Source organism: Glycine max, chromosome 7, assembly GCF_000004515.6.
Source record: "Glycine max cultivar Williams 82 chromosome 7, Glycine_max_v4.0, whole genome shotgun sequence".
In the NCBI taxonomy this organism is placed as follows: Eukaryota; Viridiplantae; Streptophyta; class Magnoliopsida; order Fabales; family Fabaceae; genus Glycine; species Glycine max.
In genome coordinates, this window is record NC_038243.2 from 37,014,424 (window position 1) to 37,037,155 (window position 22,732).

Sequence of the window (22,732 nt, forward strand, 5' to 3'; positions counted from 1 at the left end):
ACTTTTAACAGAAAATATTTTATTATTATTATTATTATAAAATATTTAATTTTTAAGCAACACTTTTTTTTCAATCAACATTATTGCTAAAGTAAGAGGAAATATGAGACACAAATTTTTACAACTTCTCCTGTTCAATTTCCATACCTAATAACCCTGGTAAAACCGTCCTTCTTAAATTTTTTCACAAATTACCCAGCACACAGGGTAAACGATCTATGCGGCGAATGAAAATTACGTTACGTGCCTTAAAAGTCTTAAGTAGACATCGCATAAGCAATTTTTATTCTGTCACCCCCTTCCGGCTATTTCAACTTTACCCGAATTTGCGGTAAATAAAATAAGGTTATTTAATCCATAGAGAAAATAAAAGTGTACGCCTAAGCATAAGCTTTTCCTGTTATTTTCATTATGACGAATGCAAAGTCAGGCGTGGGAAATGAATATCCATCTTGGATTTTTATATGATGAATCCTTTTTTTAATAAATTTATATGATGAATCATAGGAAGAATAGGTTTTTTATTAGCAAAAGAGAAGAAAAAAATTATTATCTTATAATAAATATTAGTGATTAATTTTATTAGATTGTTAGTGAGAAAAATTCGAACAAACAAACTCTTTTTTTCATGTTTAGTTTTTTTTTTTTCAACCATTAAATCAATTTTATAAGTCCTAATAAAAGGATATATAAAAGAGTTCAATTATTATATAACTCCTAATAATAATAATAGGATATATAAAAGAGTTCAATTATTATATTTTTTGTGTGGAGATACATTTGTAAAAAAAAACACCTCTTTGGCATGATAGACCATACAACTCTTGTTAGAGACCAGTTAGGAATAGCATTCACAGAGAATAAGAAACAAAAGATAATAAAATTTATTTGCAATAAAAACACATAAAAATAATAGGGATTCAAATAAGATGACTTCATTCTTATGTGACTCAGCACTGGTCAGAAAAAGACATCTTGAAATATTGGCAAGCATTTGGAATTGACCCCCTCTGGAGTCTTAACTACCCACCAGCATCTACCTACTCTTCTGTATACATGCATGTGTGGGCAGTTTGGTCAAGCCCTCTTTGTCCTATCTCATGTAGGGGAAAGTGAAATGGCACTTAACTAGATGTCCACACACTGTTAAGTTAGCTCTTCTCTCTCTCTCTCTCTCTTTTTCCTTTTAATCATCTTGCAATCAGATTTTATCATGTTACTTCAATATAATTTGTTTCTTTAATTTAGTTAAAGGTATAAGTCATGTTAGGATTATATAAGATTTATAATTTTTTTTCACTTAACATCAAGTAATTAATATGATTAAGATCTAAACATACATTAATATATGTTTATTAACCTACTACAAATTTATTTGTTACTAAATCAACTTCTCAAGAATAATCAACCTTACTTTTTTTTATATGTATATATCATATTCGAGTAGAATAAAATTATTTTAAATGATAAAAAAATTTCTTCAAGTATTTAATATACCTACCTACTTATTACTTGAACTAAAGAGTAAAGATCACTGCTCCTCTTGAACTACATTAGTCGAGTGTGACAGTATCAAGTTATGTTGGTATTCATGGAATTCATTCTCATGCAAAACAGCTACGCACCTTGTCATTAGACTTTACTTTTATTTTATTTTTTCAAAACTGTGTTAATATTTTAATTAAAGCAAATACCTTTTTAATCTAGGATTTCTTTTCGTCAAAAATCAAAGATGAATTTTTCACAGTACTAAATTTATATAAGAAACTAACCTTTTCTTCTTCTTCTTCTTCTTTTGGTACAGGAGAGTTAACTTCTTCCAATAAACACATTTTCATCCACAAACTTTTTAAAATAAAAAATCATTACAAACTTAAAGCAAGGTTAAAGCAAATTACTTTAACATCTTTATTTCTTACAAAAAAAATCATTATTTTTTAAAACCTACGCAATTTGTTTTTTTTATAAATATGTTACACTTAAATTCGATATCTTTATTTATTTTGTTTTTTTTTTTTTTGTAAAAACGACAAATATTTGTACATAAAACACAAGGAGAGTTTGTATATAATGTTTAAGAAACAGACAGAATTGTATGTAATTAGTCAAAATCTGTAACAAAGGGTAGTTTAATTAATTTTATTTACGAATCAAGATGTTGAGTTTAAGTGTATCGTACTTATAAAAGAAAATAAAAAGGTTTTGTGAAGGTTTTACAAACAGAACAATTTTTTATAAGGAATATAAAATAAAGGTTGGGACAAAGCTTAACTATATTTTATGTCTCCACAAATATAGCCATTTTTATAATTTTTTTATTCTTACAACATTCGTTGTCAGTTGTTTTGATCTCTTATATCATGATAGGGACTTAAAAAAATAGTTATATTTTATAAGAATGCAAAACCAAAATTATTGTATTTTCAAGGATGTAAAACATGTTAATATTAGTGACAATTTCACAATAGAGATCAAAACTAGTGACAAACATTGCATGAATCCAAAAACAAAATAAAAAAATTACAAAAGACTAAAAATAAAATTGTCTTTAAGTATCTTAATCATACTTTTTAACCCTTGGAATAATTTTCTTTTTATTTACATAAAAATAAGTTTTATGTGTGGCTTGAGATGACATTTTGTAATCGAGAGAGATTCTTGAAAACTTTTTTTTATTTTTATTTTAATCATTTTTCATTGATATGTACAGAATAAAAATAAAAGAAAAGTAGTAAAATTTACCGTGATCCGTAAATAATGTTTGCATTGGGAAACTCTTAACAAACTCCCCGTATAGCAAATGACGAGAATGACCCGTGCACAATATGATCACGGTGTTCCGTGAAGCACCGGATAATTCCCAACGTACAGTGATAATAATCTTGGCTTGATTTACAAGTGATCCTGCATATTTAGTCAGTGAAATGGATGATGATGAGCCACACTTTAAATTATTCGTTTGGTCCAATTTTCTTAAGAATTTTTTTAATGGCATAAATATCTGCAAACAATATTAAAAGACAAAGAATTGGTTTAAGATAGTTTGAAGAGACATTGATTAAATAATGACTATAAGATAGTATGATGATCAACATCAACCCAAGTTTTACTTTGTCCATTTTGACAACTGAAACAACACCATACCTGTGCCTCAATTCAATTTCTCCTTGCTCCTTCCCTTCCTCACAAAGTGAATGTTATTGTTTGTTTGGATTGGATGATTTGGACTCATTTTTCTACGTCTAACACTGTACTTTGCCAGCTAACTGCACTTGGACTTTATGCTTATTCAAGTTTTAACTCTCCATTAGGTAATCTTTTTTTTTTGTTTTCACAAAACTCTTGTCTTTCACTTTCTGAGTGCAATTCTTTTTGCTTTTTGACCTTTAACATATCAAAATCTTTGATGGGGTGCCTTGTCATCCCTTGATTGTGTGTGGTCTTGGTAGTGGTTCATGGTTGTACTGTGAAATAACAATTTCCGCCTTTGGTGTGAGTTTTGGTGTTATAATGAATTTTGTTGTAACTCCCTCCCTCACTTGTTCTTTGTTCCATGTTTTCTCCAAATTGTATCTTAATGTATGTTGCAGAGGTAGAAGACTTGTTTTTCTAGTCTGACTCTGACTGATACCTTAATTCTCAGAAAGATCATATTCAGCTATGTCCTATTTTTTTTTTTCTTTTTGGATCGGCAAAAGTTAGTTTTTTTGTTAGTGGGGAATCCAACCCACGACCTTTCTCTCCATCCCTTCTCCTTTTACCACTAAGCCAATCTTATAACTCCTTCAGCTATTTCCTATTGTGTTTGGCTCTCCATATAGATGATGGTAGTCATTTGAGTGCTCAATGAGATAACTTTTTCCCCTTCAACTTACAATCAGGGAGATCTCAGCTTAGGCTTAGTTGAATTGATTATTAGTTGTATTTTGTGTTGAATGTTTTTGGTACTCGTGCTCTTGCTACTGTGTGCTTAATTGTGTTTTACTCTTTTCCTCCAAGCTCTAGTTAATCTGCTAGTTTTCTCTCTGATTAGAACTCTCAAGCAGTTAGTCTCAAATTTTAAGCTCCAAAAGAGAGAAATTTGGGAGAAACAAGGTGATAATTGGGAAATATCATTCTTTCTCTCTCTCTTTCTTGTGTTATCTCTTTCTTCTGCTATCTCTTTCTTCTGTTAGCAAGTATACTTCAGCATTGCATTGCATTGCAAGTACATTGTGTAAAATGGCATTCGATCTGAGTCCTTTTCATGTACACTGCATTTTTTAGAACTTAAACTGCAATAATTTCGGATTTTAATACATATCACCAAACAGTGCTACACTACTACCTATTTAACTGCTTTTACTGAAAGTGAAATATCTTAGTTACTATAATATAATAATGTTACTTTCCATTTGCTGGTTGTGTATAAACTTTTACAGTGTAGCCAATTTAGACTCATTTGAGATTGTTTTTCCCAACTCTTAAAATGCATTTGTTTATTTGCAATGGAATTAAAAATTCACATTTTGTGATTCTAAAGTCCTTATATCTACACTTTTTATCTTGTTGAAATTGAGCTTTAAGATTATATTCGTATCTTTTGAGGTGTAGCTTTCCAATTATTTATCTTTCCTTGCACCAAGAATGACACCAGCATACTAATAGGTCAGGCACTGCATTTTGTGCCAAGCTGATGCATCATTACTTTTGAAGAAAGCCCCTCAGTTTTGACTATGACAACTAATTCATCTCTTCCTTCTGGAGTTCATAAAGAAAAACATATTCTCTTTGAGGTGACTTTCTGAAACTATTCATTCCTAGCTATGAAGGCTTAGGAAAAGTATTTTCTTCTATATCCTTAATTTTGAACTTGTGACATGTTCAGATTGGAAACTCTGAAAGGCAGCTGTGGGCATTGATCCATTCTAAAGGCCCTGTACACTCAGATGTTCAAGTCTTGTATCATAACATCAGGTCAAGTTATGAGAGAGAAATCCTCAATAACCACACTCATTCAGAACTTCAAGAAGTTGAATATTCCTTGTGGAAGCTTCACTATAAGCATATTGATGAATTTCGCAAAATAATAAAGAAGAGCTCTGGTAATGCAGAGAACAAAAAATCAGGAACGTCAAAAGATGGCGTTGTGCAGATAGACAATGACAATCATATACAAGCATTTAAGTCATTTCTTTTAGAAGCTGCTGAGTTTTACCAAACTCTGATTGTAAAACTCAGAAAACATTATGGAGTCCCAGAAGAGGCTTTGTTTCATAAAAAGGGTTGTGTTTCAACTTCTTTTGAACCGGAACCCCTGCAGAAATGTCAATATTTATGTCATCGCTGCTTAGTCTGCATGGGGGATCTGGCCAGGTATAAACAACATTTTGAAAACCTTGATACTCAAAAGCAAAATTGGTCAGTTTCTGCCACACACTACTTGGAAGCAACAAGGATTTGGCCAGATAGTGGAAACCCTCAAAACCAGGTAAACTTTTTGTCTTGGTTTGAAATTAGCTCTAGACCTGTTGCATAAGAAAAGTTTTTTTCCTCTACTCTCTTCCTTGCAAGTAAGTAACCTTTTTCATTTGCAGTTGGCTGTATTGGCAACATATATTGGAGATGATTTTCTAGCTTTGTACCACTGTGTAAGAAGTTTAGCAGTTAAAGAACCTTTTCCTGATGCCTGGGATAATTTTATTTTACTGTTGGAAAAAGTAAGACAATATTTAGGTTCTTTGATAAACTATAATTTATTTTATCCATATGTTTAATGTTTCTAAGCTTCGCAAGCTGCCATCTCTAATGATCTTGCAGAACAGGTCATCTCATCTGGAATGTGTTTCCAGTGATGTCTGCTTTGATTTCTTCAAACCTTCTCAAAGGATCAGCAAAGAGAATGGAGCACGACCAAATGATGATAGCTCGAACTGCAACATGTTTGAAGGTGAAAGTAATCATTTTACTGACACAAAGTTATGGTCTCTTATAGTCAGAACAGTTAGTTACCTCTTCATAACATCAAGGTATATCTTGGATTCAATTTATTTTGTTCTAGAATTTACTTGTTTTTTCCTTTCCTATTTTTGAATAGCATTTCATTTTGTGCATATCTTTTTGGTTAGCCATTGATAGCATATCATTCTTCCATGCGTTTCTTTAGGACATAACGCATCACTGAAATTAAAATATTATTCTTTCAAGTTTCACAGTTTCATCTGTCATTTCTTTAGGAAAAGGCAATATACACAAGTGTCTACCACTGATGCAATTGATTGCATATTATGATAAATTGGGAATATTACATAAGTCAAGATAACAAAATATCCTGATATAATGCACATTAATGCATAATTTCAATTTCTACTACATATGATGTTATTATCTCCTTATCTCCTGAAGCAGTTTGGAGGAATTCCCCATTGCATTGGCATCTACTATTGAAGTGTTTGATGAAATGATGGAGCTAGAAGATATAAAACTAAAGACCGTCTTGGAGTCCTATGGACAAATGGATTTGGCCAGAAAGGGTCCTTTCCGAGCCTTACAAATAGTTTCCATACTCATATTTACCCTAAAGAATCTGATTGATAAACATGAGAAAGATGAATCAAAAGACAAAAATGATTGTCAGCAACTTGTGCTGATTCAACTGGCATTAGCTGCTGCATTCATTTTCATGGGCCGTTTTGTTGAAAGATGCCAGAAGTCTAGTCCTTTGAATTATTGCCCCTTATTGCCTTCTGTACTTGTTTTCGTGGAGTGGTGTGCAAGCATGCTTGATGAAATTGAAGTATATGCAACTGATCAAAAGAGTGAAACAGCTATTTCTTATTTTTTTTATGTGCTTCTTGAACTTCTAAATGAACTAAATGAGAATACAAAGGAAACCAAGAAGCTTGTAGCTAATAGTACCCCTCTTTGGGAAGACTATGAATTGAGGGGCTTTGTATCTATAGCTTTTTCACATGTCTCATTAGATTTCTCAGATGGATGGGAACACATTGACAACTTTGAGAGTGACACTGAATTGCGCACTCAGCGCATGAGTGAAGCAGCAATGAGGATTGCTAACAGATCTAATAATTTGCAAAAGTGGATTATATCTGATGAATTAGGAAGAAAATTTCATTCTGCTAGATCTGATGATAATCATGAGAAGAAAGAAACAGGTAACATAGAGTCCACTGACAAAAGGACAAGTGGGGATGACCCTAATCAGAAAACTCACAAAGACAATGGAGAAGATGGGAAATGTGATACAAGGGATAATCCAAGTAGTTCCAGCACTAATGAAGAACCTTTTGTTGTGGAAGAAGAAGAAGTTATTCTCTTCAGGCCTCTAGCGAGGTATCATTCAGCACCATCGTACGCACTTTTTTCCCCTCATGAGCAGATATCATCACCAAAAGACAAGGATGATAAAGTCTTACCTTCTGATGATTGTCTGCACCGTACTACATCTCTGCCTATGGCACAAAATCCATTTCAAATTGATCCTTGGGGATTCCAAGGTGAGATTATGAATTCAAGGATCAACAAATCGTTCCAAGTGCAAGAACCTTCAATGAAGGAATCAAATGCAAACACATTTTCTGAAGGTCCAATCTCTGCTGGGCATCCTTCACTCAATGCATGGGTCCTTGATAGAGGAGGGTTGAGCACCAACAGGTTGCACCCCATTGAGGAACTAGCTTCTTCATACTTGGCTGATCTTTCCATCAATAGAACTCAGAATCCAGTCATCGGTTTGGTGGATGAGTTTTCAAACTTCCCTTCCTCTTCTGCTACATATACTGCTCCAGTTCCTTCTGCTCCACTGTTGCCAGATAATGCTCCTTGGTATACCGATGTCATTGTACAATCTACTATGTCTGCTCCATTATTGCAAGAAAACCCATCACCAATAAATGGTTATTCAGCTTGGCCTTCTACTTATGGACCCCTTGGATATGATACTAGTTTTCTATTTTATTCCAATGGATACGCGCCGCCACCTGGTAGAATAACTTCTTCAGAATGGCTGCGTTGGTACAGAGAGAATCCCCCACCTGAGAGGGTCAACAACAATATGCAGCCTACTCATTTGAATGTTCCTGGAAATCATGAAAATTTCCTCCATCATGACACCTACAGGTTCAACCAATTTGACCAATGGGGTAACCCTTTGTCTCCTAACCAGTACACTTATATGAAACCACCAGGTCCCCAACCATTGCAGCCAGGTTATCCCTGTGCTTTTGGTGCTGGTGAACACATAACCAATCACTTCCACAATTTTCAAAGACCAAGCCCTTATGGGTGTGGTTCTGTGACAGAACAGAGAAATGAGCCACTGCCACTGCTAGAATACCTTAAGGAAAGGGAATGGAGACTCCAGCAGGATCCTACCCTCAGAGGACCTACATACATGGGAAATTGAAATTCCTCATCTGAAATTTAGTTTCTTCATTACAAAATTGTACGCCTTCCTTTCACTTAGATTCCATACAATACAAGGTATCAAACAGTGTATGCAACTATGTATATATTTATGTGTATAGTGTTTTAACCATTCCATGAAAGACTAATTTCAAAGAAAGTGGATGCAATATCTTCCATTCTGCCCTTGTCTAGCTAGTTTAAGCATAATCTTCACGGTGCACATTTTGTGCTGTAGAAGTTACGAGGAAGCGCGAATATTTGCCCCTAGGGTACTCGATTAGTGAAAACAGGCCTTCTAATCATGATACCTGATATAATAAATAGTAATAAAATACATTTGTGAGGTTAACCAACACATGTTGGATTAAAGGGGTAGGGATATTGATTCCTTAAGGTTTCAGATTTATTAATGGAATGAAAAAATAGACATTGACGGAACTTTACTTTGAAATTGAGGTACAAAAGGTCGCAGGTCTGAAAACAAATTGTAAATCAACAACTTCAAAAGATAATGGTAGAACTTTGTAGTAGCAAACATTACAATTTTTCAGGTTGTCGGTAATAACAGGCATGTTACATTCAAAACAAATTTCATATAAAAACATTAAGGATTTTCTTCCAACACCACATTTTTTCCAATACATCCAACAATAAAAAGAAAAAATCAAAAATATCTTTACATATAATACATACAGATCCATAAGAGACTTACGGATTGTGAAACTTATAATTCTCAATCCATAAGCTTCTTACATATTAGATCAAAATTAATTATATAAACTTATATGTGTATTAAATATACATTAAAAAAATTAATATTATATATATATATCAACATTAATTACTTTTTACATAATTAATTTGTTAACTTAGTTGATTAGAATGTTATGCTAATAACATGAATGTCTCATTTTCGAGATCCAAAACATTATCTTTGCAATCATAATGGTACCGGTAAAAAAAATTTTATGTCGTTAAGGAAACATAAACTCTTGACAATGGCTCATTTCCATTGCAAGCATAAAAACTCAAACTTTGAACAAAACTCCCACACCCAAAAAAGAAAAACAAAAAAAAATAGACTTCATTAGAAGTCCTATGAAGTAAAAGTGTTGAAACAAAGCCAGAAACACCGACCCCACTATCAGAACCGTGTCTAACTCTAGCAAGTTTTTCCTTTCTCGCAACCCAGTTATCATTCCACCACTTCGTTCCATCTTCTCAAAAACCTTCACCAACTTCACACTTCTCTCTCTCTTCAGTTGTTGTTCCCGCTGCCATGTTAGCCATTGGATCTTTCAAGATCTGACGATGACGAAGGGGTGATCATGGACCAATGTGAACCATGTCAAATTTGCTCAAACAGCACAGCACATGCCACAGTTTTCACTTGCCGAGCAAGCCCAAATATTCCTTTCACAGTTAATTCAGTGATTTAAAGATTGAGAAACCATGGATACATCAATCAGTTTTGTGGATGCAAGGGCCTTCGCCAATAGCATAAATTTGCTTCACTTTCTCCTCTGGTTTCTTTGTCTTCTGTCACTCTCACCATCACTTTCATCAGAACTTGCTGAGTCTGACTCTGAACTAGCTGATCCAGAATCTGATGAATCAGAACTCCCTGACTCATCATCTGATGCAGATTCTGAACCTTGTTTCTGTTATAGCAGGTTAAGACGTGGCATATCCTTCAAGACCACCAAGACCAATGGATGTAAAGAAGTTAATGCAGAACCGTGTGTTATGCAGAACCGTGTGTTTTTTGGATTATCTTTTGGAAATATGGATTCAAAAGATTCTAGGATTGTTGGATCATTTAACCGCTCATTTAGCAGCTGGATTCCAAGATGTTCTGATAATTCCTGCAACATCATAAACTGAAACCAACATCTTCCACATACAGAGATGCAGGCATAATTTATGCAATCTAGAAGACAAGCCCCGTAATTTCTGCAGGTCTCATTGTAAGAAAAGTATATTTCTAAACCTCATAATTCAAACATAGTGAAATAATGAAGCAAGTGCATAAAGAAACTCAGTACCTGGAAGAGAATCTTAATAAATATACGTGAAGAAGTTGTGTCCTCTTCAGTCAAGCGTATATAAGATAAAACATGCCAAGGTAGAGCATCTGTGCCAAGTAAATGAGAAAAAAACTTTGCCACATTTCGCAGTTTATTTGTTTCAAGACAGTGAATCATTGAGTACTGCTACACAAAACACATTTTAAAATTTTCTTGGTGTACTTTGTTGATCATGCAGAAACGCTGCCCCAGAAGACCATAATATCGAAGATAAGTTCTCTCTTTGGCTGCAACATTCCAAAAGCATAATGCACAATTCCATCTGCCACCAATTATACAAAATTGTAACTAAAACTTCAAAGGTATAACAAGTGGAGAATGATAAATCAGAAGCTGGAAATGAATGTTCAATCTGAGTAACTATGTATAGATGCAGTCAATGCTTACAATGGTTATACTCCCTCCATCCCTAATTACAAGACCCTTTTCAGAAATTTGTTTGTCTATAAGACCCTTTACAAATTTCTAGATGTATTAATTATTTTTTTCCTATATACCCTTACTTAATTATTCTCTCTCCAAACATTAATGAGACACAATTAAGTTGATAGAGAGATAAGAAAAGGATAATTTTGGAATGATATTACAAATAATTGATAGATTAAATGTGATGGACTAAACTAACTACTTTTCTTAAAGGACGTGAATTAGTTGAAAGAATCTTATAATTAAGGACGGAGGGAGTAACTTATAATAGTTAGACATGATGTAAGCACTAGTTTTTTAAAAGAGCATCAAATCAGACAACAATAAAAACAAAAGAGCCAAATAACCTTGCACCCCAAGTCATACCCGGTTAAATCCAAATATAAAAGATCAGTACGTGCCGAGAAACAAATTGGCAAATTAGTTATTAGTGATTAAATACAAGGGAGAAATAAAGAAAAAGAGCATTCATCATTTTCAATATAATCACACCAATCATTGTACTAGATTCTAAAGTTCTTCCATATTATTAAAATATAAATTGAATGTACCCAAAAAAATTAGAATAAGTAAAAGGCAGCAGTAGATAGTTCTAGCAACAGAGAAGTAACTGCTAGCAGAGATGGGCTCACCTCTTGACCCGGCTCTAGCTTAATTTTCAGAAGCTTATGACCGGCTTCCTCAAAATCAACACTAAACATAATTGTTAAGTATATTGTCCTTCGAAGATTGACAAGATTTGTCTCTGTTTCATCTTTTATTTGCATCTGTTCTTCTTCCTCTTCATCAGACTCTTCATCTTCATCGTCATCATCTGACTCAGCATCCAAGCCTTCCTCATCATCCTCAAACTCCTCGCCCAGCATTGATTTCTTCAACTCTTCATAACACTTTTCGTTCTCCAAGAAATTGGGGTCTGGCTTGAATATATCTGTCAAAAAACAAAACGGAAAATGAAGAAATCAAAATGACATGAGTATTTCCACAACCAATCAAATTCGAAACAGATACAAACTTAAAAAACTTCGTACCCCATTGTCTGGAGACTCTTCGCTATGTGAAGGTATGGGGGAGGGATGTTGTACGCAGCCTTACCCTTGCATATGCAAAGAGACTGTTTCCGGATTCGAACCCATGACCAACAAGTCACCAAGGCACAACTTTACCGCTGCACCAGGGTTCGCCCTCACGAAACAGATACAAACTTATCAATATAAAATATACCAAGGGAAATCTCTGGATCTATCTCCTCATCCAAGGAGACTTCATGAGTTATCTGATCTTCCTGCTCCGCAAGATCTAGTTCAGGACGAACAGCTGGATAGCCCCGTAAATGCAATACAACAATCGTAACACATTTCAATTTCAAACTATTCCTTTTACCTGATTAACAAAGTTGAATTCTGTGTTATTTTGTTAATGTGCTATTTCCCATCACAAGCAATAAAAAAGAAGTACCTGAAACTTCGCTTTGTCAATTTCTCCTTCATGAAGAATTCTACGAAAACACTCAAAAGATACCTGAAAAATTACAAATCTTATTTAACAAAAAATTCCAAGACTGAAATTGATCTCAAGCATCATTTGCACATATATACATAAGTTTCTTGCATTAGCATATTTCTGCAAGCATGCAGGAATATAAACAAATATAAACCAGCAGAAGACCTGAAGCAAGTGGAGCACTTGGGTAGAGCAATAATTAGATACATAGTCTATTTGTGTTGATAAAAATTACAGCTGTATAGCCGTATAGAAGGATATATCTAGACACATACATACTTGTTTCTGTCTGGGCATTATAATTAGTTATAAAACTTTTAGTTCTCGGAATCAAATAATTAAAAACTAGATACAAAAGTTCACATGGAGGTTTTAATAATAAATGATAACATTACGGCTTTGATATTTTAAATAAGAATTGCATACCCCACACTCAGTAAATAAGGGACTCAGGCTCCTATTTTAACCACTCACAGCACCCCAATAAATTAATTTTTATTTCTTGCAAACCTCATATCATCTAACACACCTTCAAGCACCTTTGATCTTAACTTGTTTCCTTAATCTTCCCTTAAACTCTAACACAATTTCATGCAACTGGAATATTAAAACCCTTGATTCCAGTCTCCCCATCTCTTGCAGAGTAGGAGGTATAATCTTAACTCAAATATCATTTATTTAGCTTTACCATGCTTTCCTACAGTAGTTAATACCATGAAGCAGAAAAAGAAAAAGGATTCCAGATGTAAAATGAAGTGCAATAGGAAACAAGAAAAAAGACAAATGGCAAAGTCATCACATTGTTGCCATATAGTTCAAAGGAATAGCCACCATGAAGGCCTTTAGGTGAGAGATCCTGCAGTATTGAACCACATTCAGTGACAAAACCAACAGCTACTTCAACACTGTCATCAGTAGGTTTCTAGAGTAAAACTGTGAGTAACTCTAGAGCAATTATCTCATTAGCCACTTGTTGATTCACCAAATGTGCTGCAAATTTGACAGCTGCTAGTAATTGAGGCTATAAATGATGAAAGACAAATGAAGAACACAATCAGAAACAAAACAAAAGGCAAATAAAATTAAATTTGAAGCATCAAATTGATCCAAGAAAACGAGGTAGACACCTTGTCATTCACTTATAAGCTCTCTTAAGCTGCAAAACAATCCTTCTCAGTAAAAGATCCCCTTCCTCAGAAACTTGGTATTAACAACAGCAACCAAGGCAGCAAAAACATCCATAAATCCTGGAGATGCCATCTGCGACTTCATACATGACCAACAAAAGAGTCCCCTTCCCCTGATCAGGTTTTCCGAAAACAATTCTGGAATTATATTTTTATATTAGTAGCATTAACCTTATTTACAAGCCCATTAATGCTCTTTCTCAGAGCATCCCACGTCAACCTTTGATATTCTACACTACTTTTATCCTGAACTTCTTTCATCATCATTGCCAGCTTAAAGGGGGAATGTAAACAACTCCATTCTTGCCCAAATTAGATGCATCACCATTCAGGTTACCTCCCGGTATTGTTGCCTGTCATTGAGGATTTGCATCTTCAACCATTCTTCCATTTCTGTCCTCTTTCTTCCTACTTTCTTCTTGCCGCCTGCTCACATCCTTCTCCCTGCCTCCTATTCCTATCCCTATCCCTCTCTGATTTCCTACCCAACTCCCTATCATCTTCTTCTTCCGAATCATGACGAGCGCGGCCATCCCTCTCATTGAGGCCACCCCTTTCAAATTTATGCCTCCTATCCCTATCCCTATCTCTATCCCTTTCTGATTTCTTGGCCAGCTCCCTGTGATTCTCCTTCTCCCCTCGCCTTTCACCCGGAGCATTCCCTCGACGACATTCCCTACCACCCCGGACATCTCCTTCATCTTCTGTCCCTCCACGCCACTATCTCCCATCCCCTTCCTTCTCCTCCCTAACCCTCTCTTTGTTCACAATCTGACCCTCCTCCTCAGAGCTCTCAAACTCCTCCGTTCTCTCCCTACTCTTACTCTTCCTATCACTTAGCATCCCACCACCCTTCATAGCTCCGTTCCGTTCTTCCCCCAAATCACTGTCACCACAGTGACCGGAATTCTTCTTACTACTCCCACCACCGCACCGATACCTATCCCTCTCCTCATCCTCATATTCACTACCACTGCGTTTCCTCACGTCATCCTCACTCGACTCGCTGCTACGTCTTCTCGCCATACCAAAATCAAATGAATGAGTAATAAGAGCAAGAAAGAAAAAAGAAGCGTCGAGCATGGAGGTTTTGGAAAAGCAATGTAAGCGAGAAAAACGAAGTGTGGAAGAGAGGAACAGTGACAGAGAAGAGAGTAATTGATGGAGAATTCATACCTCAGTCGTGAATCGCAGAACTACGACAGAGAATGAGTGAGAAAGCTCTGATGTGATGTGATGTGATGTGAGTTGAGTTTGAGAAACGGTAACGCGCACACTTCTTCTCTTCTGGGTTGAGAATGAGAAAAAGATTTTGCTAATTATAAAGCTGTTTTCAAAGATACATTTTCCTTTTATCTTTTTTTTTAGTCTATTTCTTTTTTTTTAAGTTAATTTTAATCTTTTATTTTTTAAATAGTACTTTATCTTTTAAAAAATTTACTTTGGTTGTTTGTTTTATTTAAAATAACCCTTTAATTTCAATTGTTTAAATATAAAACGAAAAACAAAATTAAATATATTGAAATATTTAAATGATCCTTTTAAATCTTTTAAATAAAATATTAAAGTGGACTTTTTAAAACATACAAAATTATTTTAAATCTTTTAAATAAGATAAATGAATAAAATAAACTTTTTAAAAAAGAAAGAATCCAGATGATTATTTAACCTTTTAAATATTTTTGTAAGAAAATTTTTTAAAATATTTTTACCATTTTTTGAAAAGAATTAAGTGTTTTTTTTTCATTTTTTTGGTATGGTTCATCAAGAAAAAAAAAACATGACTAATCCGAAGAGTTCAATAGAAAAATAAATAAAATTTAACTAAAAATTATTTCTAAAATATGTTTTTACCTAATTTTTTAGAGAGAAAAAATATAAAAATAAGTGAGCTTACATTTTCTTATCACACAAATCTAAGGATGTTCACATGTTGGATTAGTTTGTGTTAAGAATAAAATTAAGGTCAAATTTATTCTTATAAAATTAAAAACATTTAGATTTTGTTCCTAAAAAAGATTAAAATTTTCATTTTCACAAAATTAAAATGCCACAAATTTTGACCCAATAACCCAACATTGATATTTCAACCTACATGAAATTTTGGTCCGGAGCAACATCTTTTTTTCTTGTCCAACATTTCCGCCTTTCTTTTTCTTTTTCTTTTTCTTTTTTTTAACTGAAACCTTTCTGCTTTTGGGACGCTTCAACCCCAATTGTTCAAAGCCCGATCTAGTATATACCTAAAATATTTTATCCTTTTCTTTTTTAATTCTGAAAGGCTAAAACTGGTAGAATAAGAGTTTAACGGAAAATTGGGATTTGGGTCAACAGCTATAAACCCTAATCAACTAACTACAATTTGCGTTGCTAAATGGAACATCGGAACACAGAATCAGAAGCTGGAGATGTTTCTTCAGCCACAGCAGTTCTCCTTGGAGCTTTAGCTCCTGGTGTTAATGTCCGTATTTTCACTCAGCGATCTCTCCCATTTTTAATTTTTATACTCTTTTTTCATTAGATTTTTGTGATTTTATTGTTTTTTGATTCAGGGTCCTACATGGATTACTTTAAAGTCCACTTTTTTAATGCTGGGTCTCTGTCTTACTGTTATGCTGGCCTTAGCATTCTCTTCCAGTGATTCATGGTTGATTTTCCATGTTGCATTCCTTGTTCTAATTTGCCTCACCCTCTTCTTGCTTCTCAGCTGGTACTTTCATTCTTCCCTATTGTAAATTGTATTGCTTTCAAATTTAATTTGAGATTTCGTTCATCGTTTATGCTTTCTATGCAGTTTGCATCCTTGTGGAGTCTTAAATTGATCATGTACCAACTAGGGCCTTATGATTTGTGAATGTGATGTGACATTCTATTTAACTATGTTGGTTTCTAAATGACAACTTGGATTGGAAGTGTTGTCATTGTAATAAGGAAGTTAAGCTTTTCATGTATGTTTGTGTGTGTGTTTTGTTTTATAAAAGTGTGTCACTAAATGTGTGTATCTGGCACTTCACATGGTAATGCAAAATGCTTTGTGATGGATTGATGATGTTCTAATCCATGGATTTTTCATGGATTAGATTTAGTTTTTCAAGGTACAATAGCATGGGAAGGAACACGGGTGCAGATATGATTAGTCAGCATATTGTGATTCCGCAGGCCGTTTTGTGTTCCCTTCACGAGGAAGATTGCAAAGAGAATAATACAAAAGGAAATGCATGTTGTATCATTGTAGCATATGTATAAGTAAATTTGTGAAAAGCATTGGTTTTCTTTTGGCATCTAATTATGAGTCAGTTGTTGGCTAGAATTTTCTCTAGTGGATTTCCTTTGCAGTACTGAATATATTTTTTCTGCAGGTTTCTTGCACAAACTGGTTTAGTCTCTGTTGAACATCAAATGCGTGAGATGGGCTTAGAGAACCTAAAGAGCAAATGACTTTTTCTTGTAAGATGCGTGAGATGGGCTTAGAGAACCTAAAGAGCAAATGACTTTTTCTTATAAGATGCGTGAGATTGGGAGCTTTTCTGAGGATACTCTTGAAATGTTTGAGAAATACTCTATAGAAGTAGTTTTGGTTTAGCGTGTAATAAAGAGGATCTCAATATTCTTAGTCTCAATACGTGTAAATCTGAAACTTCTCAAATCTCAATAGAAGTAACTGGGCAGATTAGATGAACTGTGTTTATCCTCAATTATATGTAGTCATTTTTATCCTCTGTAATGGTTTTTCTTTCCTTGAATTTTCTCGTCAACTCAAAATCTCATCAGTTGATATCAAAATCAAAAACTTAAAAAGAAGCATGTAAGCATTTCATGGTTTGAGACTTGATGACAACAGGAAATAGCCCTTAAGAAAAATAATAATGGTGGAGCAAACAGGGTTGGCAAAAAGCGCCCCCTTCAGAGACACCTTAACCAATCACCATGATTCCTTAAATGAAGGCGACGAGGGCACACTCCCTAATGGTAAAAGATTAACACAATCCTTCTGCAACTGAAAATGGTCTCTTTAATATAACGACGAGACAAGAATAATTGAATCATCGACATTGATTTAACCAAGCATAAATTGGACGACCATAAATACAAATCAAACTGGCAGGTAAAGAATATATTTAGTTTGAACAAGTAGCTTTTTGAAGAAACTGTTCACTTTCATAAAACTTTCAACAAAAATTGAAACAATGTTTTCACTTCCTTAACAGGACTATGACCGGCTCTATATCACAAAGATTGACATCTAAAAATTACATTGCCTTCACAAATTTCATTACTTCCACAATTCTTCCATTGGAATCCCACGCTCCTCAGCAACCTCACGAAACTGCTTCATTTTCTGCACAGCAACAACGGTTGCTCTGGCATTGTTGAGTGCATTATTACTCCCTAGTTGTTTTCCCAAAGCATTCTCAACTCCAGCCATTTCAAGAACAATTCTCACTGACCCACCAGCAATAACTCCAGTACCCGGAGATGCAGGTCTAAGCATCACCTTTGCCGCTCCATAATCTCCGTCAGCTCTGGAGAAAAAAAATTACAACACAAAAATTAGTATCAGTTATCTAGAACAAGAGTGATTCATAATTTTTGACTCATCATCATTCATACATAAATAACTCATCAAACATGAGGGCAATGAATCCAGATTTGCAGATATCAGAGTCATTGACATACTTCTACTCCTAGTAAAGGTTCCAACTCTCATCAGGAAGAAACTAAGCACTTTAAGTCCTATTCAATTTAAGGAACACAAAGTTTCTTTGGTTGCAATGGGAGATAGGATTCAAGTTACCATTCCTTAAAGTGATCATAATACTATATGTGTTCCAACTTCCAACCTCAAGTCTGCTGCATTATTAGGCTTACCTTTAGCTCTCACTGCTGGCTTGCTTAAAGCTACTATTGATCATGGCTTAAAGTCCTTCATGGTTTTGTCCTTAAAAGACGTTTCAGAGGGTTAAGAAAGAAGAGTGCTTATAAACTATTGTTGACCTCAGATTTCTAAAGTAGTGTGAGACTTTTTTGGTGGGATGGATCACTATGCTTCTTTATCAGACACCTTTTGAGTTTTTGGCATTCCAGAACTGGACTCGATCAAATACTCTTCCAATCACAAGTGTCAAAACCCTACTGGTGTGTTTGGATAGCTACCAGAATCAATTTTGGCCCCCAAAGTCAGGGCGAAAATTTGAAAAAGTGAAATCAACTATTTGTTGCTTTGGCTTTCAACATGGAATTGGAATTGATTCTCGGAAAATTGAATCTAATCCAAACACACTCTAAAACTATCACCTCAGAGTAAAAAATCCATGCTCCTTTCAGCACTTCCATGGTCATACTCAAAAGCTCAAGTAGAGGCCAATAAATCCTAGAAACTTCGTAACAATTACATCCATATGCAACTGTAACTTTGGGCTCTATGCGACTGCAATTTTGACCACATCAGCTGCATTTGTCCACAATATTAAGGATTGCGAGGAAACCGCATCCACAATTTAAAACCTTGGACATTTCAATTCATCCAATGCTAAAGTAGAGGCCAATAAATCCTAGAAATTTAGTATCAATCAATTACATATCCACACTACTTTCCACCTATTCAGTATCAGTTTTCCTATATTATTCCATACAATAGTTAACAGCTAGTGACATGTCCAACACAGAACTACAAAATCTAGAAATGGAGTCTAAGGTTGAGACTTGAGAATGAAAAATGTAAAACGTACCTATGGGGAAAAGTGGAGTACTTAGTCATAGGAACCTTGATGATGTTCCTCCTGGCATTGACGGCGGACTTCTGAACCGCGGCAATGACTTCCTTGGCCTTGCCAACTCCGACGCCCACTGAGCCCTTCTTGTCGCCGACGACAACGACGGCCCGAAACCTGAGCTGCTTCCCTCCCTTGACGACCTTGGTGACCCTCCTGACCTGCACCACCCTCTCCTCGAACCCATCCCTCACCTTCTCCTTCTTAGCGCCGGACCCGAACCCGGTCTCCTTCTTCACCTTCGCGTCCATCACGTACACGTCGTTGCCGAGGACCGAGACGCCGCTGTAGCCGGGGCCGTAGAGCTCCTCGTAGGCTGCGGCGATTTCGTCCTCAGTCTCCAGGGGGCCGTCGTCGAAGGACGGAGGCGCCACGAAGCCCTCCGGGGGCTCCGGAGGGTTGAATGTGATGTCGTCTTGCGGGTTGATGTTGTCGAAGAACGATGTGTCAATGTCGTCGGAGGGTTTGGATTTGAGGGTGGTGGTTGCGAAGAGGAGGGGGAGAGGTTTGGAGAGGAGGGAGGGTGGAGGGAGGAGAGAGAAGCGGGAGGAGGTGGAGAGGGATAGAGAGGAGAGGGAGTTGAGAGCGGAGGAGAGGGAAGGTGCGGCCATGGAAGGGGATGAAGCAGAAGGAAAAAGCTTATCCTGATCTTGAAGAACGATTAATACTCACTCTGTTGTGGACTAGTGAGGCAGAGGTGACCACCATGGTGTTGAAGTCAAATGAAGATAAAATAAAATTTGTAAAAAAAAAAAAACCAATATATATAAATAAATTATCATTAAAATAAGGGGAAAATTAAAAGGGTAAATTTAAATATCATTAAAATATCTTTAATAATAGAGTAATTAAATATATTTTAGAGTTAGTTTCCTAAAGTTATTTACACATATACACTTAATTAATATAAATTGATATCTTCCGTACTTTGTCATGTTGAATGTTTTTGTGTGTATTGGACTTAATCTAATCCCTTATGACTACTGTGATATGACAATTACCATAGACATCTTTTGTACTTTGTAATAAAGTGAAAACTTAAAATTGATATCTTTCATAGTCTTAACTTAAAAAAATGATGGGTCATATTGTTTCTAAAGTCAATAAAATACAATACAATATTTCTTCTCATAGTTTACGTATTTTTTAAATAAGAAGTTAAAAAATAAAATAAATTTTATTATAAAATAAACTATTCATCATTTCCAATATATATAAATAAATTAATATCTGATATTTTAAGTATTAGTTTAAAACATTAGACCTTACTATTGGATAAGAAATCGACTATAGAATTTTTTGATAAATTACTTTAGAGATGTATTGCATATCACATCAGGGTGCACTAATAATATACTTTCAATAAATAAAAAAATCATTTGAAAAATGATAAAAAAAAAAGTCGTCACATGTGAACCATATATGTCTTTTGACAATTGTTTGAGAATCAACCTATTGATCTCACAATCTATCTCCCCTCAAACAAAGGTTTTGTACTATAATTTGGGTTAGCTTCTTAAGCCTAAATATGATCTATTATGAAGTAAAATTTTTGTTTGCCTTGGGCTCAATCATTGATAAGTTAAGTAAAGTGGACATCAAAACTCTTAAAACATCGAAGGAAGATTTGTGATAGTATGTGTGGAAATTGTTCTCAACATCATTTTCTTGAAGTGTGGGTGTTCTGGTCACATTTTTTAAGATTGTCTAACTTATCCTTCTCTTTCTTTAAAGCTAAGCACAACAATGAAATTACTCTTGATTGAGCAGCCACAATGCCACTAGCATTAATGGCAAAGTTATTGCACCAAGTAGCTAATGATAAAGAATCAGCCCTTAATGTCATCATTAAAGGAAAAATCAATGATAATTGAATAGTTTTAATATCATTTTCTTAAAGTATGAGCTTTATAGTCACATTTCTCAACTTTGTTCAACTTCACCTTCTCCTCTTTTGAAACCAGGCACTAGCGATGAAATAGTTGGTGGAGTGACCAAAATGCCACTAGCATTAATTGCATAGTTATTGCACCAACTAGCTACTAATAAATAACCAACCATTAATGTCATCATTAAAGGAAAAATTCATGATGATTGGATATTTATAATATCATTTTCTTAAAGTGTGAGTGTTATGGTCACATTTCTCAAAGATTGTCCAACTTCATCTTCTCCTCCTTTGAAGCCAGGCACTAGCGACGAAATCACTAGTAGTTGGTGGAGTGACCAAAATTCCACTAGAACTAATGGCAAAGTAATTGTAACAACTTGTTAGTAATAAAGAATCAAACATTAATGTCATCATTCAAGGAAAAAAATTAATGCCATCAACTTGTTAGCATTGGTGGAGTGACCAAAATGCCATTAGCATTAATGGTGAAGTTTAGGCATGACAATGAAACCCGTACCTGTGGGTACTCGCCTTGACTTTGACGGAAAATATCTGAGTTGATCGAGTACGTGTTCGGGTTCGGGGATTACCCGACTATTTTTAATTGGGGTTAGGGTCGGGGATAAGGATGTCACTACTCGCCCCGTACTCGTACTCATATCCGCCCCGATGATGAAGTTATTTAAATTTTATTTATTACTTGTTAATTTTATTTTAAAATTTTTATGTAATTTAATATTATTTTCTTGACGCTTTTTGTAGACAAATGTACTACAATAAATTTATTTATATATAAGTAATTAAAAATAAATGTGTAGCAATTTTTTTTTTCTAAAATAAGATTTTTAATATAATTTTTTTACAAAAAAAAAAACTTATTTTAGAAATTTGAATCGGGAACAGGACAGGGACGATGATACCCAATACCCAACAAGTACGAAAATGAGATAACAAAATTCAACTCGTCGGATATCAGGGACAAGTACGAAGATATGTTGGAGAGTCAGGGTTTGGGACAGAGGAAGCAATACCCGTCCCCACCCCGTTGTCATGTCTAGCGGAGTTATTGCACCAACTAGCTAGTAATAAAGAATCAACTATTAATGTCATCATTTAGGGGGGGGGGGGATCATAGCAATTATTTCACCTTCATGCTTATTTTTCTCTTTACAAATCATGGACTCTCCCCCTCTCTTCATCCCTTTTCTTCATTTTTCTTGGTCTCCAAAGCTCTAAAGGTCTAAGATCAAAAAGTGGTTCTCTAACCGAAGTTTCTATTTCTTACTTTGGTGATTGGAGATTTAAGCTTCTCTACTCACTTAAAGGCTCAAGATCCTTCATTTTCTCAATTCCCAAAGGCTTAAGTTTGTGATTCTTAGAGTAAGGGAAACTTTTTCTTTTTCTTTGTTTTTTATTAATAAAATAATATATATTCAAAATGAGTATTTATTATTTTGATTA

At 34.8% G+C, this 22,732-nt stretch overlaps 3 protein-coding genes and 1 pseudogene across 9 annotated transcripts; 2 read left to right on the top strand and 2 right to left on the bottom strand.

Moving 5' to 3' along the window:
- Positions 1-3,027: 3,027 nt before the first annotated feature.
- On the top strand, positions 3,028-8,559 carry LOC100786043 (protein SMG7L). 7 transcript variants are annotated; one of them, XM_006583765.3, is made up of 6 exons: positions 3,028-3,311; positions 4,648-4,775; positions 4,868-5,470; positions 5,577-5,699; positions 5,800-6,008; positions 6,388-8,559. In XM_006583765.3, exons 2-6 carry the CDS (start codon positions 4,716-4,718, stop codon positions 8,402-8,404), a joined length of 3,012 nt encoding a protein of 1,003 aa, XP_006583828.2. In that variant the 5' UTR covers positions 3,028-3,311; positions 4,648-4,715; the 3' UTR covers positions 8,405-8,559. The 7 variants fall into 7 exon arrangements, with proteins under 7 accessions (XP_006583828.2, XP_006583823.2, XP_025985097.2 ...); XM_006583760.4 differs by having other exon boundaries at positions 3,046-3,311; positions 4,594-4,775; positions 6,385-8,559; XM_026129312.2 differs by having other exon boundaries at positions 3,046-3,311; positions 4,626-4,775; positions 6,385-8,559.
- Positions 8,560-9,294: 735 nt separating this feature from the next.
- On the bottom strand, positions 9,295-14,635 carry LOC100814028 (pre-mRNA-splicing factor CWC22 homolog; annotated as a pseudogene).
- Positions 14,636-15,962: 1,327 nt separating this feature from the next.
- Positions 15,963-17,285, top strand: LOC100527078 (uncharacterized). The gene is made up of 3 exons (NM_001251424.2): positions 15,963-16,070; positions 16,162-16,319; positions 16,969-17,285. Exons 1-3 carry the CDS (start codon positions 15,984-15,986, stop codon positions 17,045-17,047), a joined length of 324 nt encoding a protein of 107 aa, NP_001238353.1. The 5' UTR covers positions 15,963-15,983; the 3' UTR covers positions 17,048-17,285.
- A 423-nt stretch (positions 17,286-17,708) lies between these two features.
- On the bottom strand, positions 17,709-20,065 carry LOC100787105 (30S ribosomal protein S5). Its single transcript, NM_001361105.1, has 2 exons — positions 19,339-20,065; positions 17,709-18,132 (listed from the first exon to the last, which is right to left on the bottom strand). The coding sequence occupies exons 1-2, from the start codon at positions 19,989-19,991 to the stop codon at positions 17,883-17,885; spliced, it is 903 nt and encodes a 300-aa protein (NP_001348034.1). The 5' UTR covers positions 19,992-20,065; the 3' UTR covers positions 17,709-17,882.
- Positions 20,066-22,732: the final 2,667 nt, after the last annotated feature.

Bases quoted from the DNA above. Each gene is read 5' to 3' on its own strand.
- LOC100787105 (NM_001361105.1), bottom strand. From the start codon at position 19,991: ATGGCCGCACCTTCCCTCTCCTCCGCTCTCAACTCCCTCTCCTCTCTA. The intron at 18,133-19,338 runs GTACGTTTTACA...TTTTTTCTCCAG, and splicing joins TACTCCACTTTTCCCCATAG to AGCTGACGGAGATTATGGAG.
- LOC100786043 (XM_006583760.4), top strand. From the start codon at position 4,716: ATGACAACTAATTCATCTCTTCCTTCTGGAGTTCATAAAGAAAAACAT. The intron at 4,776-4,867 runs GTGACTTTCTGA...TGACATGTTCAG, and splicing joins AAAAACATATTCTCTTTGAG to ATTGGAAACTCTGAAAGGCA. The intron at 6,009-6,384 runs GTATATCTTGGA...TATCTCCTGAAG, and splicing joins TACCTCTTCATAACATCAAG to CAGTTTGGAGGAATTCCCCA.
- LOC100527078 (NM_001251424.2), top strand. From the start codon at position 15,984: ATGGAACATCGGAACACAGAATCAGAAGCTGGAGATGTTTCTTCAGCC. The intron at 16,071-16,161 runs GTCCGTATTTTC...TTTTTGATTCAG, and splicing joins CTTTAGCTCCTGGTGTTAAT to GGTCCTACATGGATTACTTT. The intron at 16,320-16,968 runs GTACTTTCATTC...TTTTTTCTGCAG, and splicing joins CTCTTCTTGCTTCTCAGCTG to GTTTCTTGCACAAACTGGTT.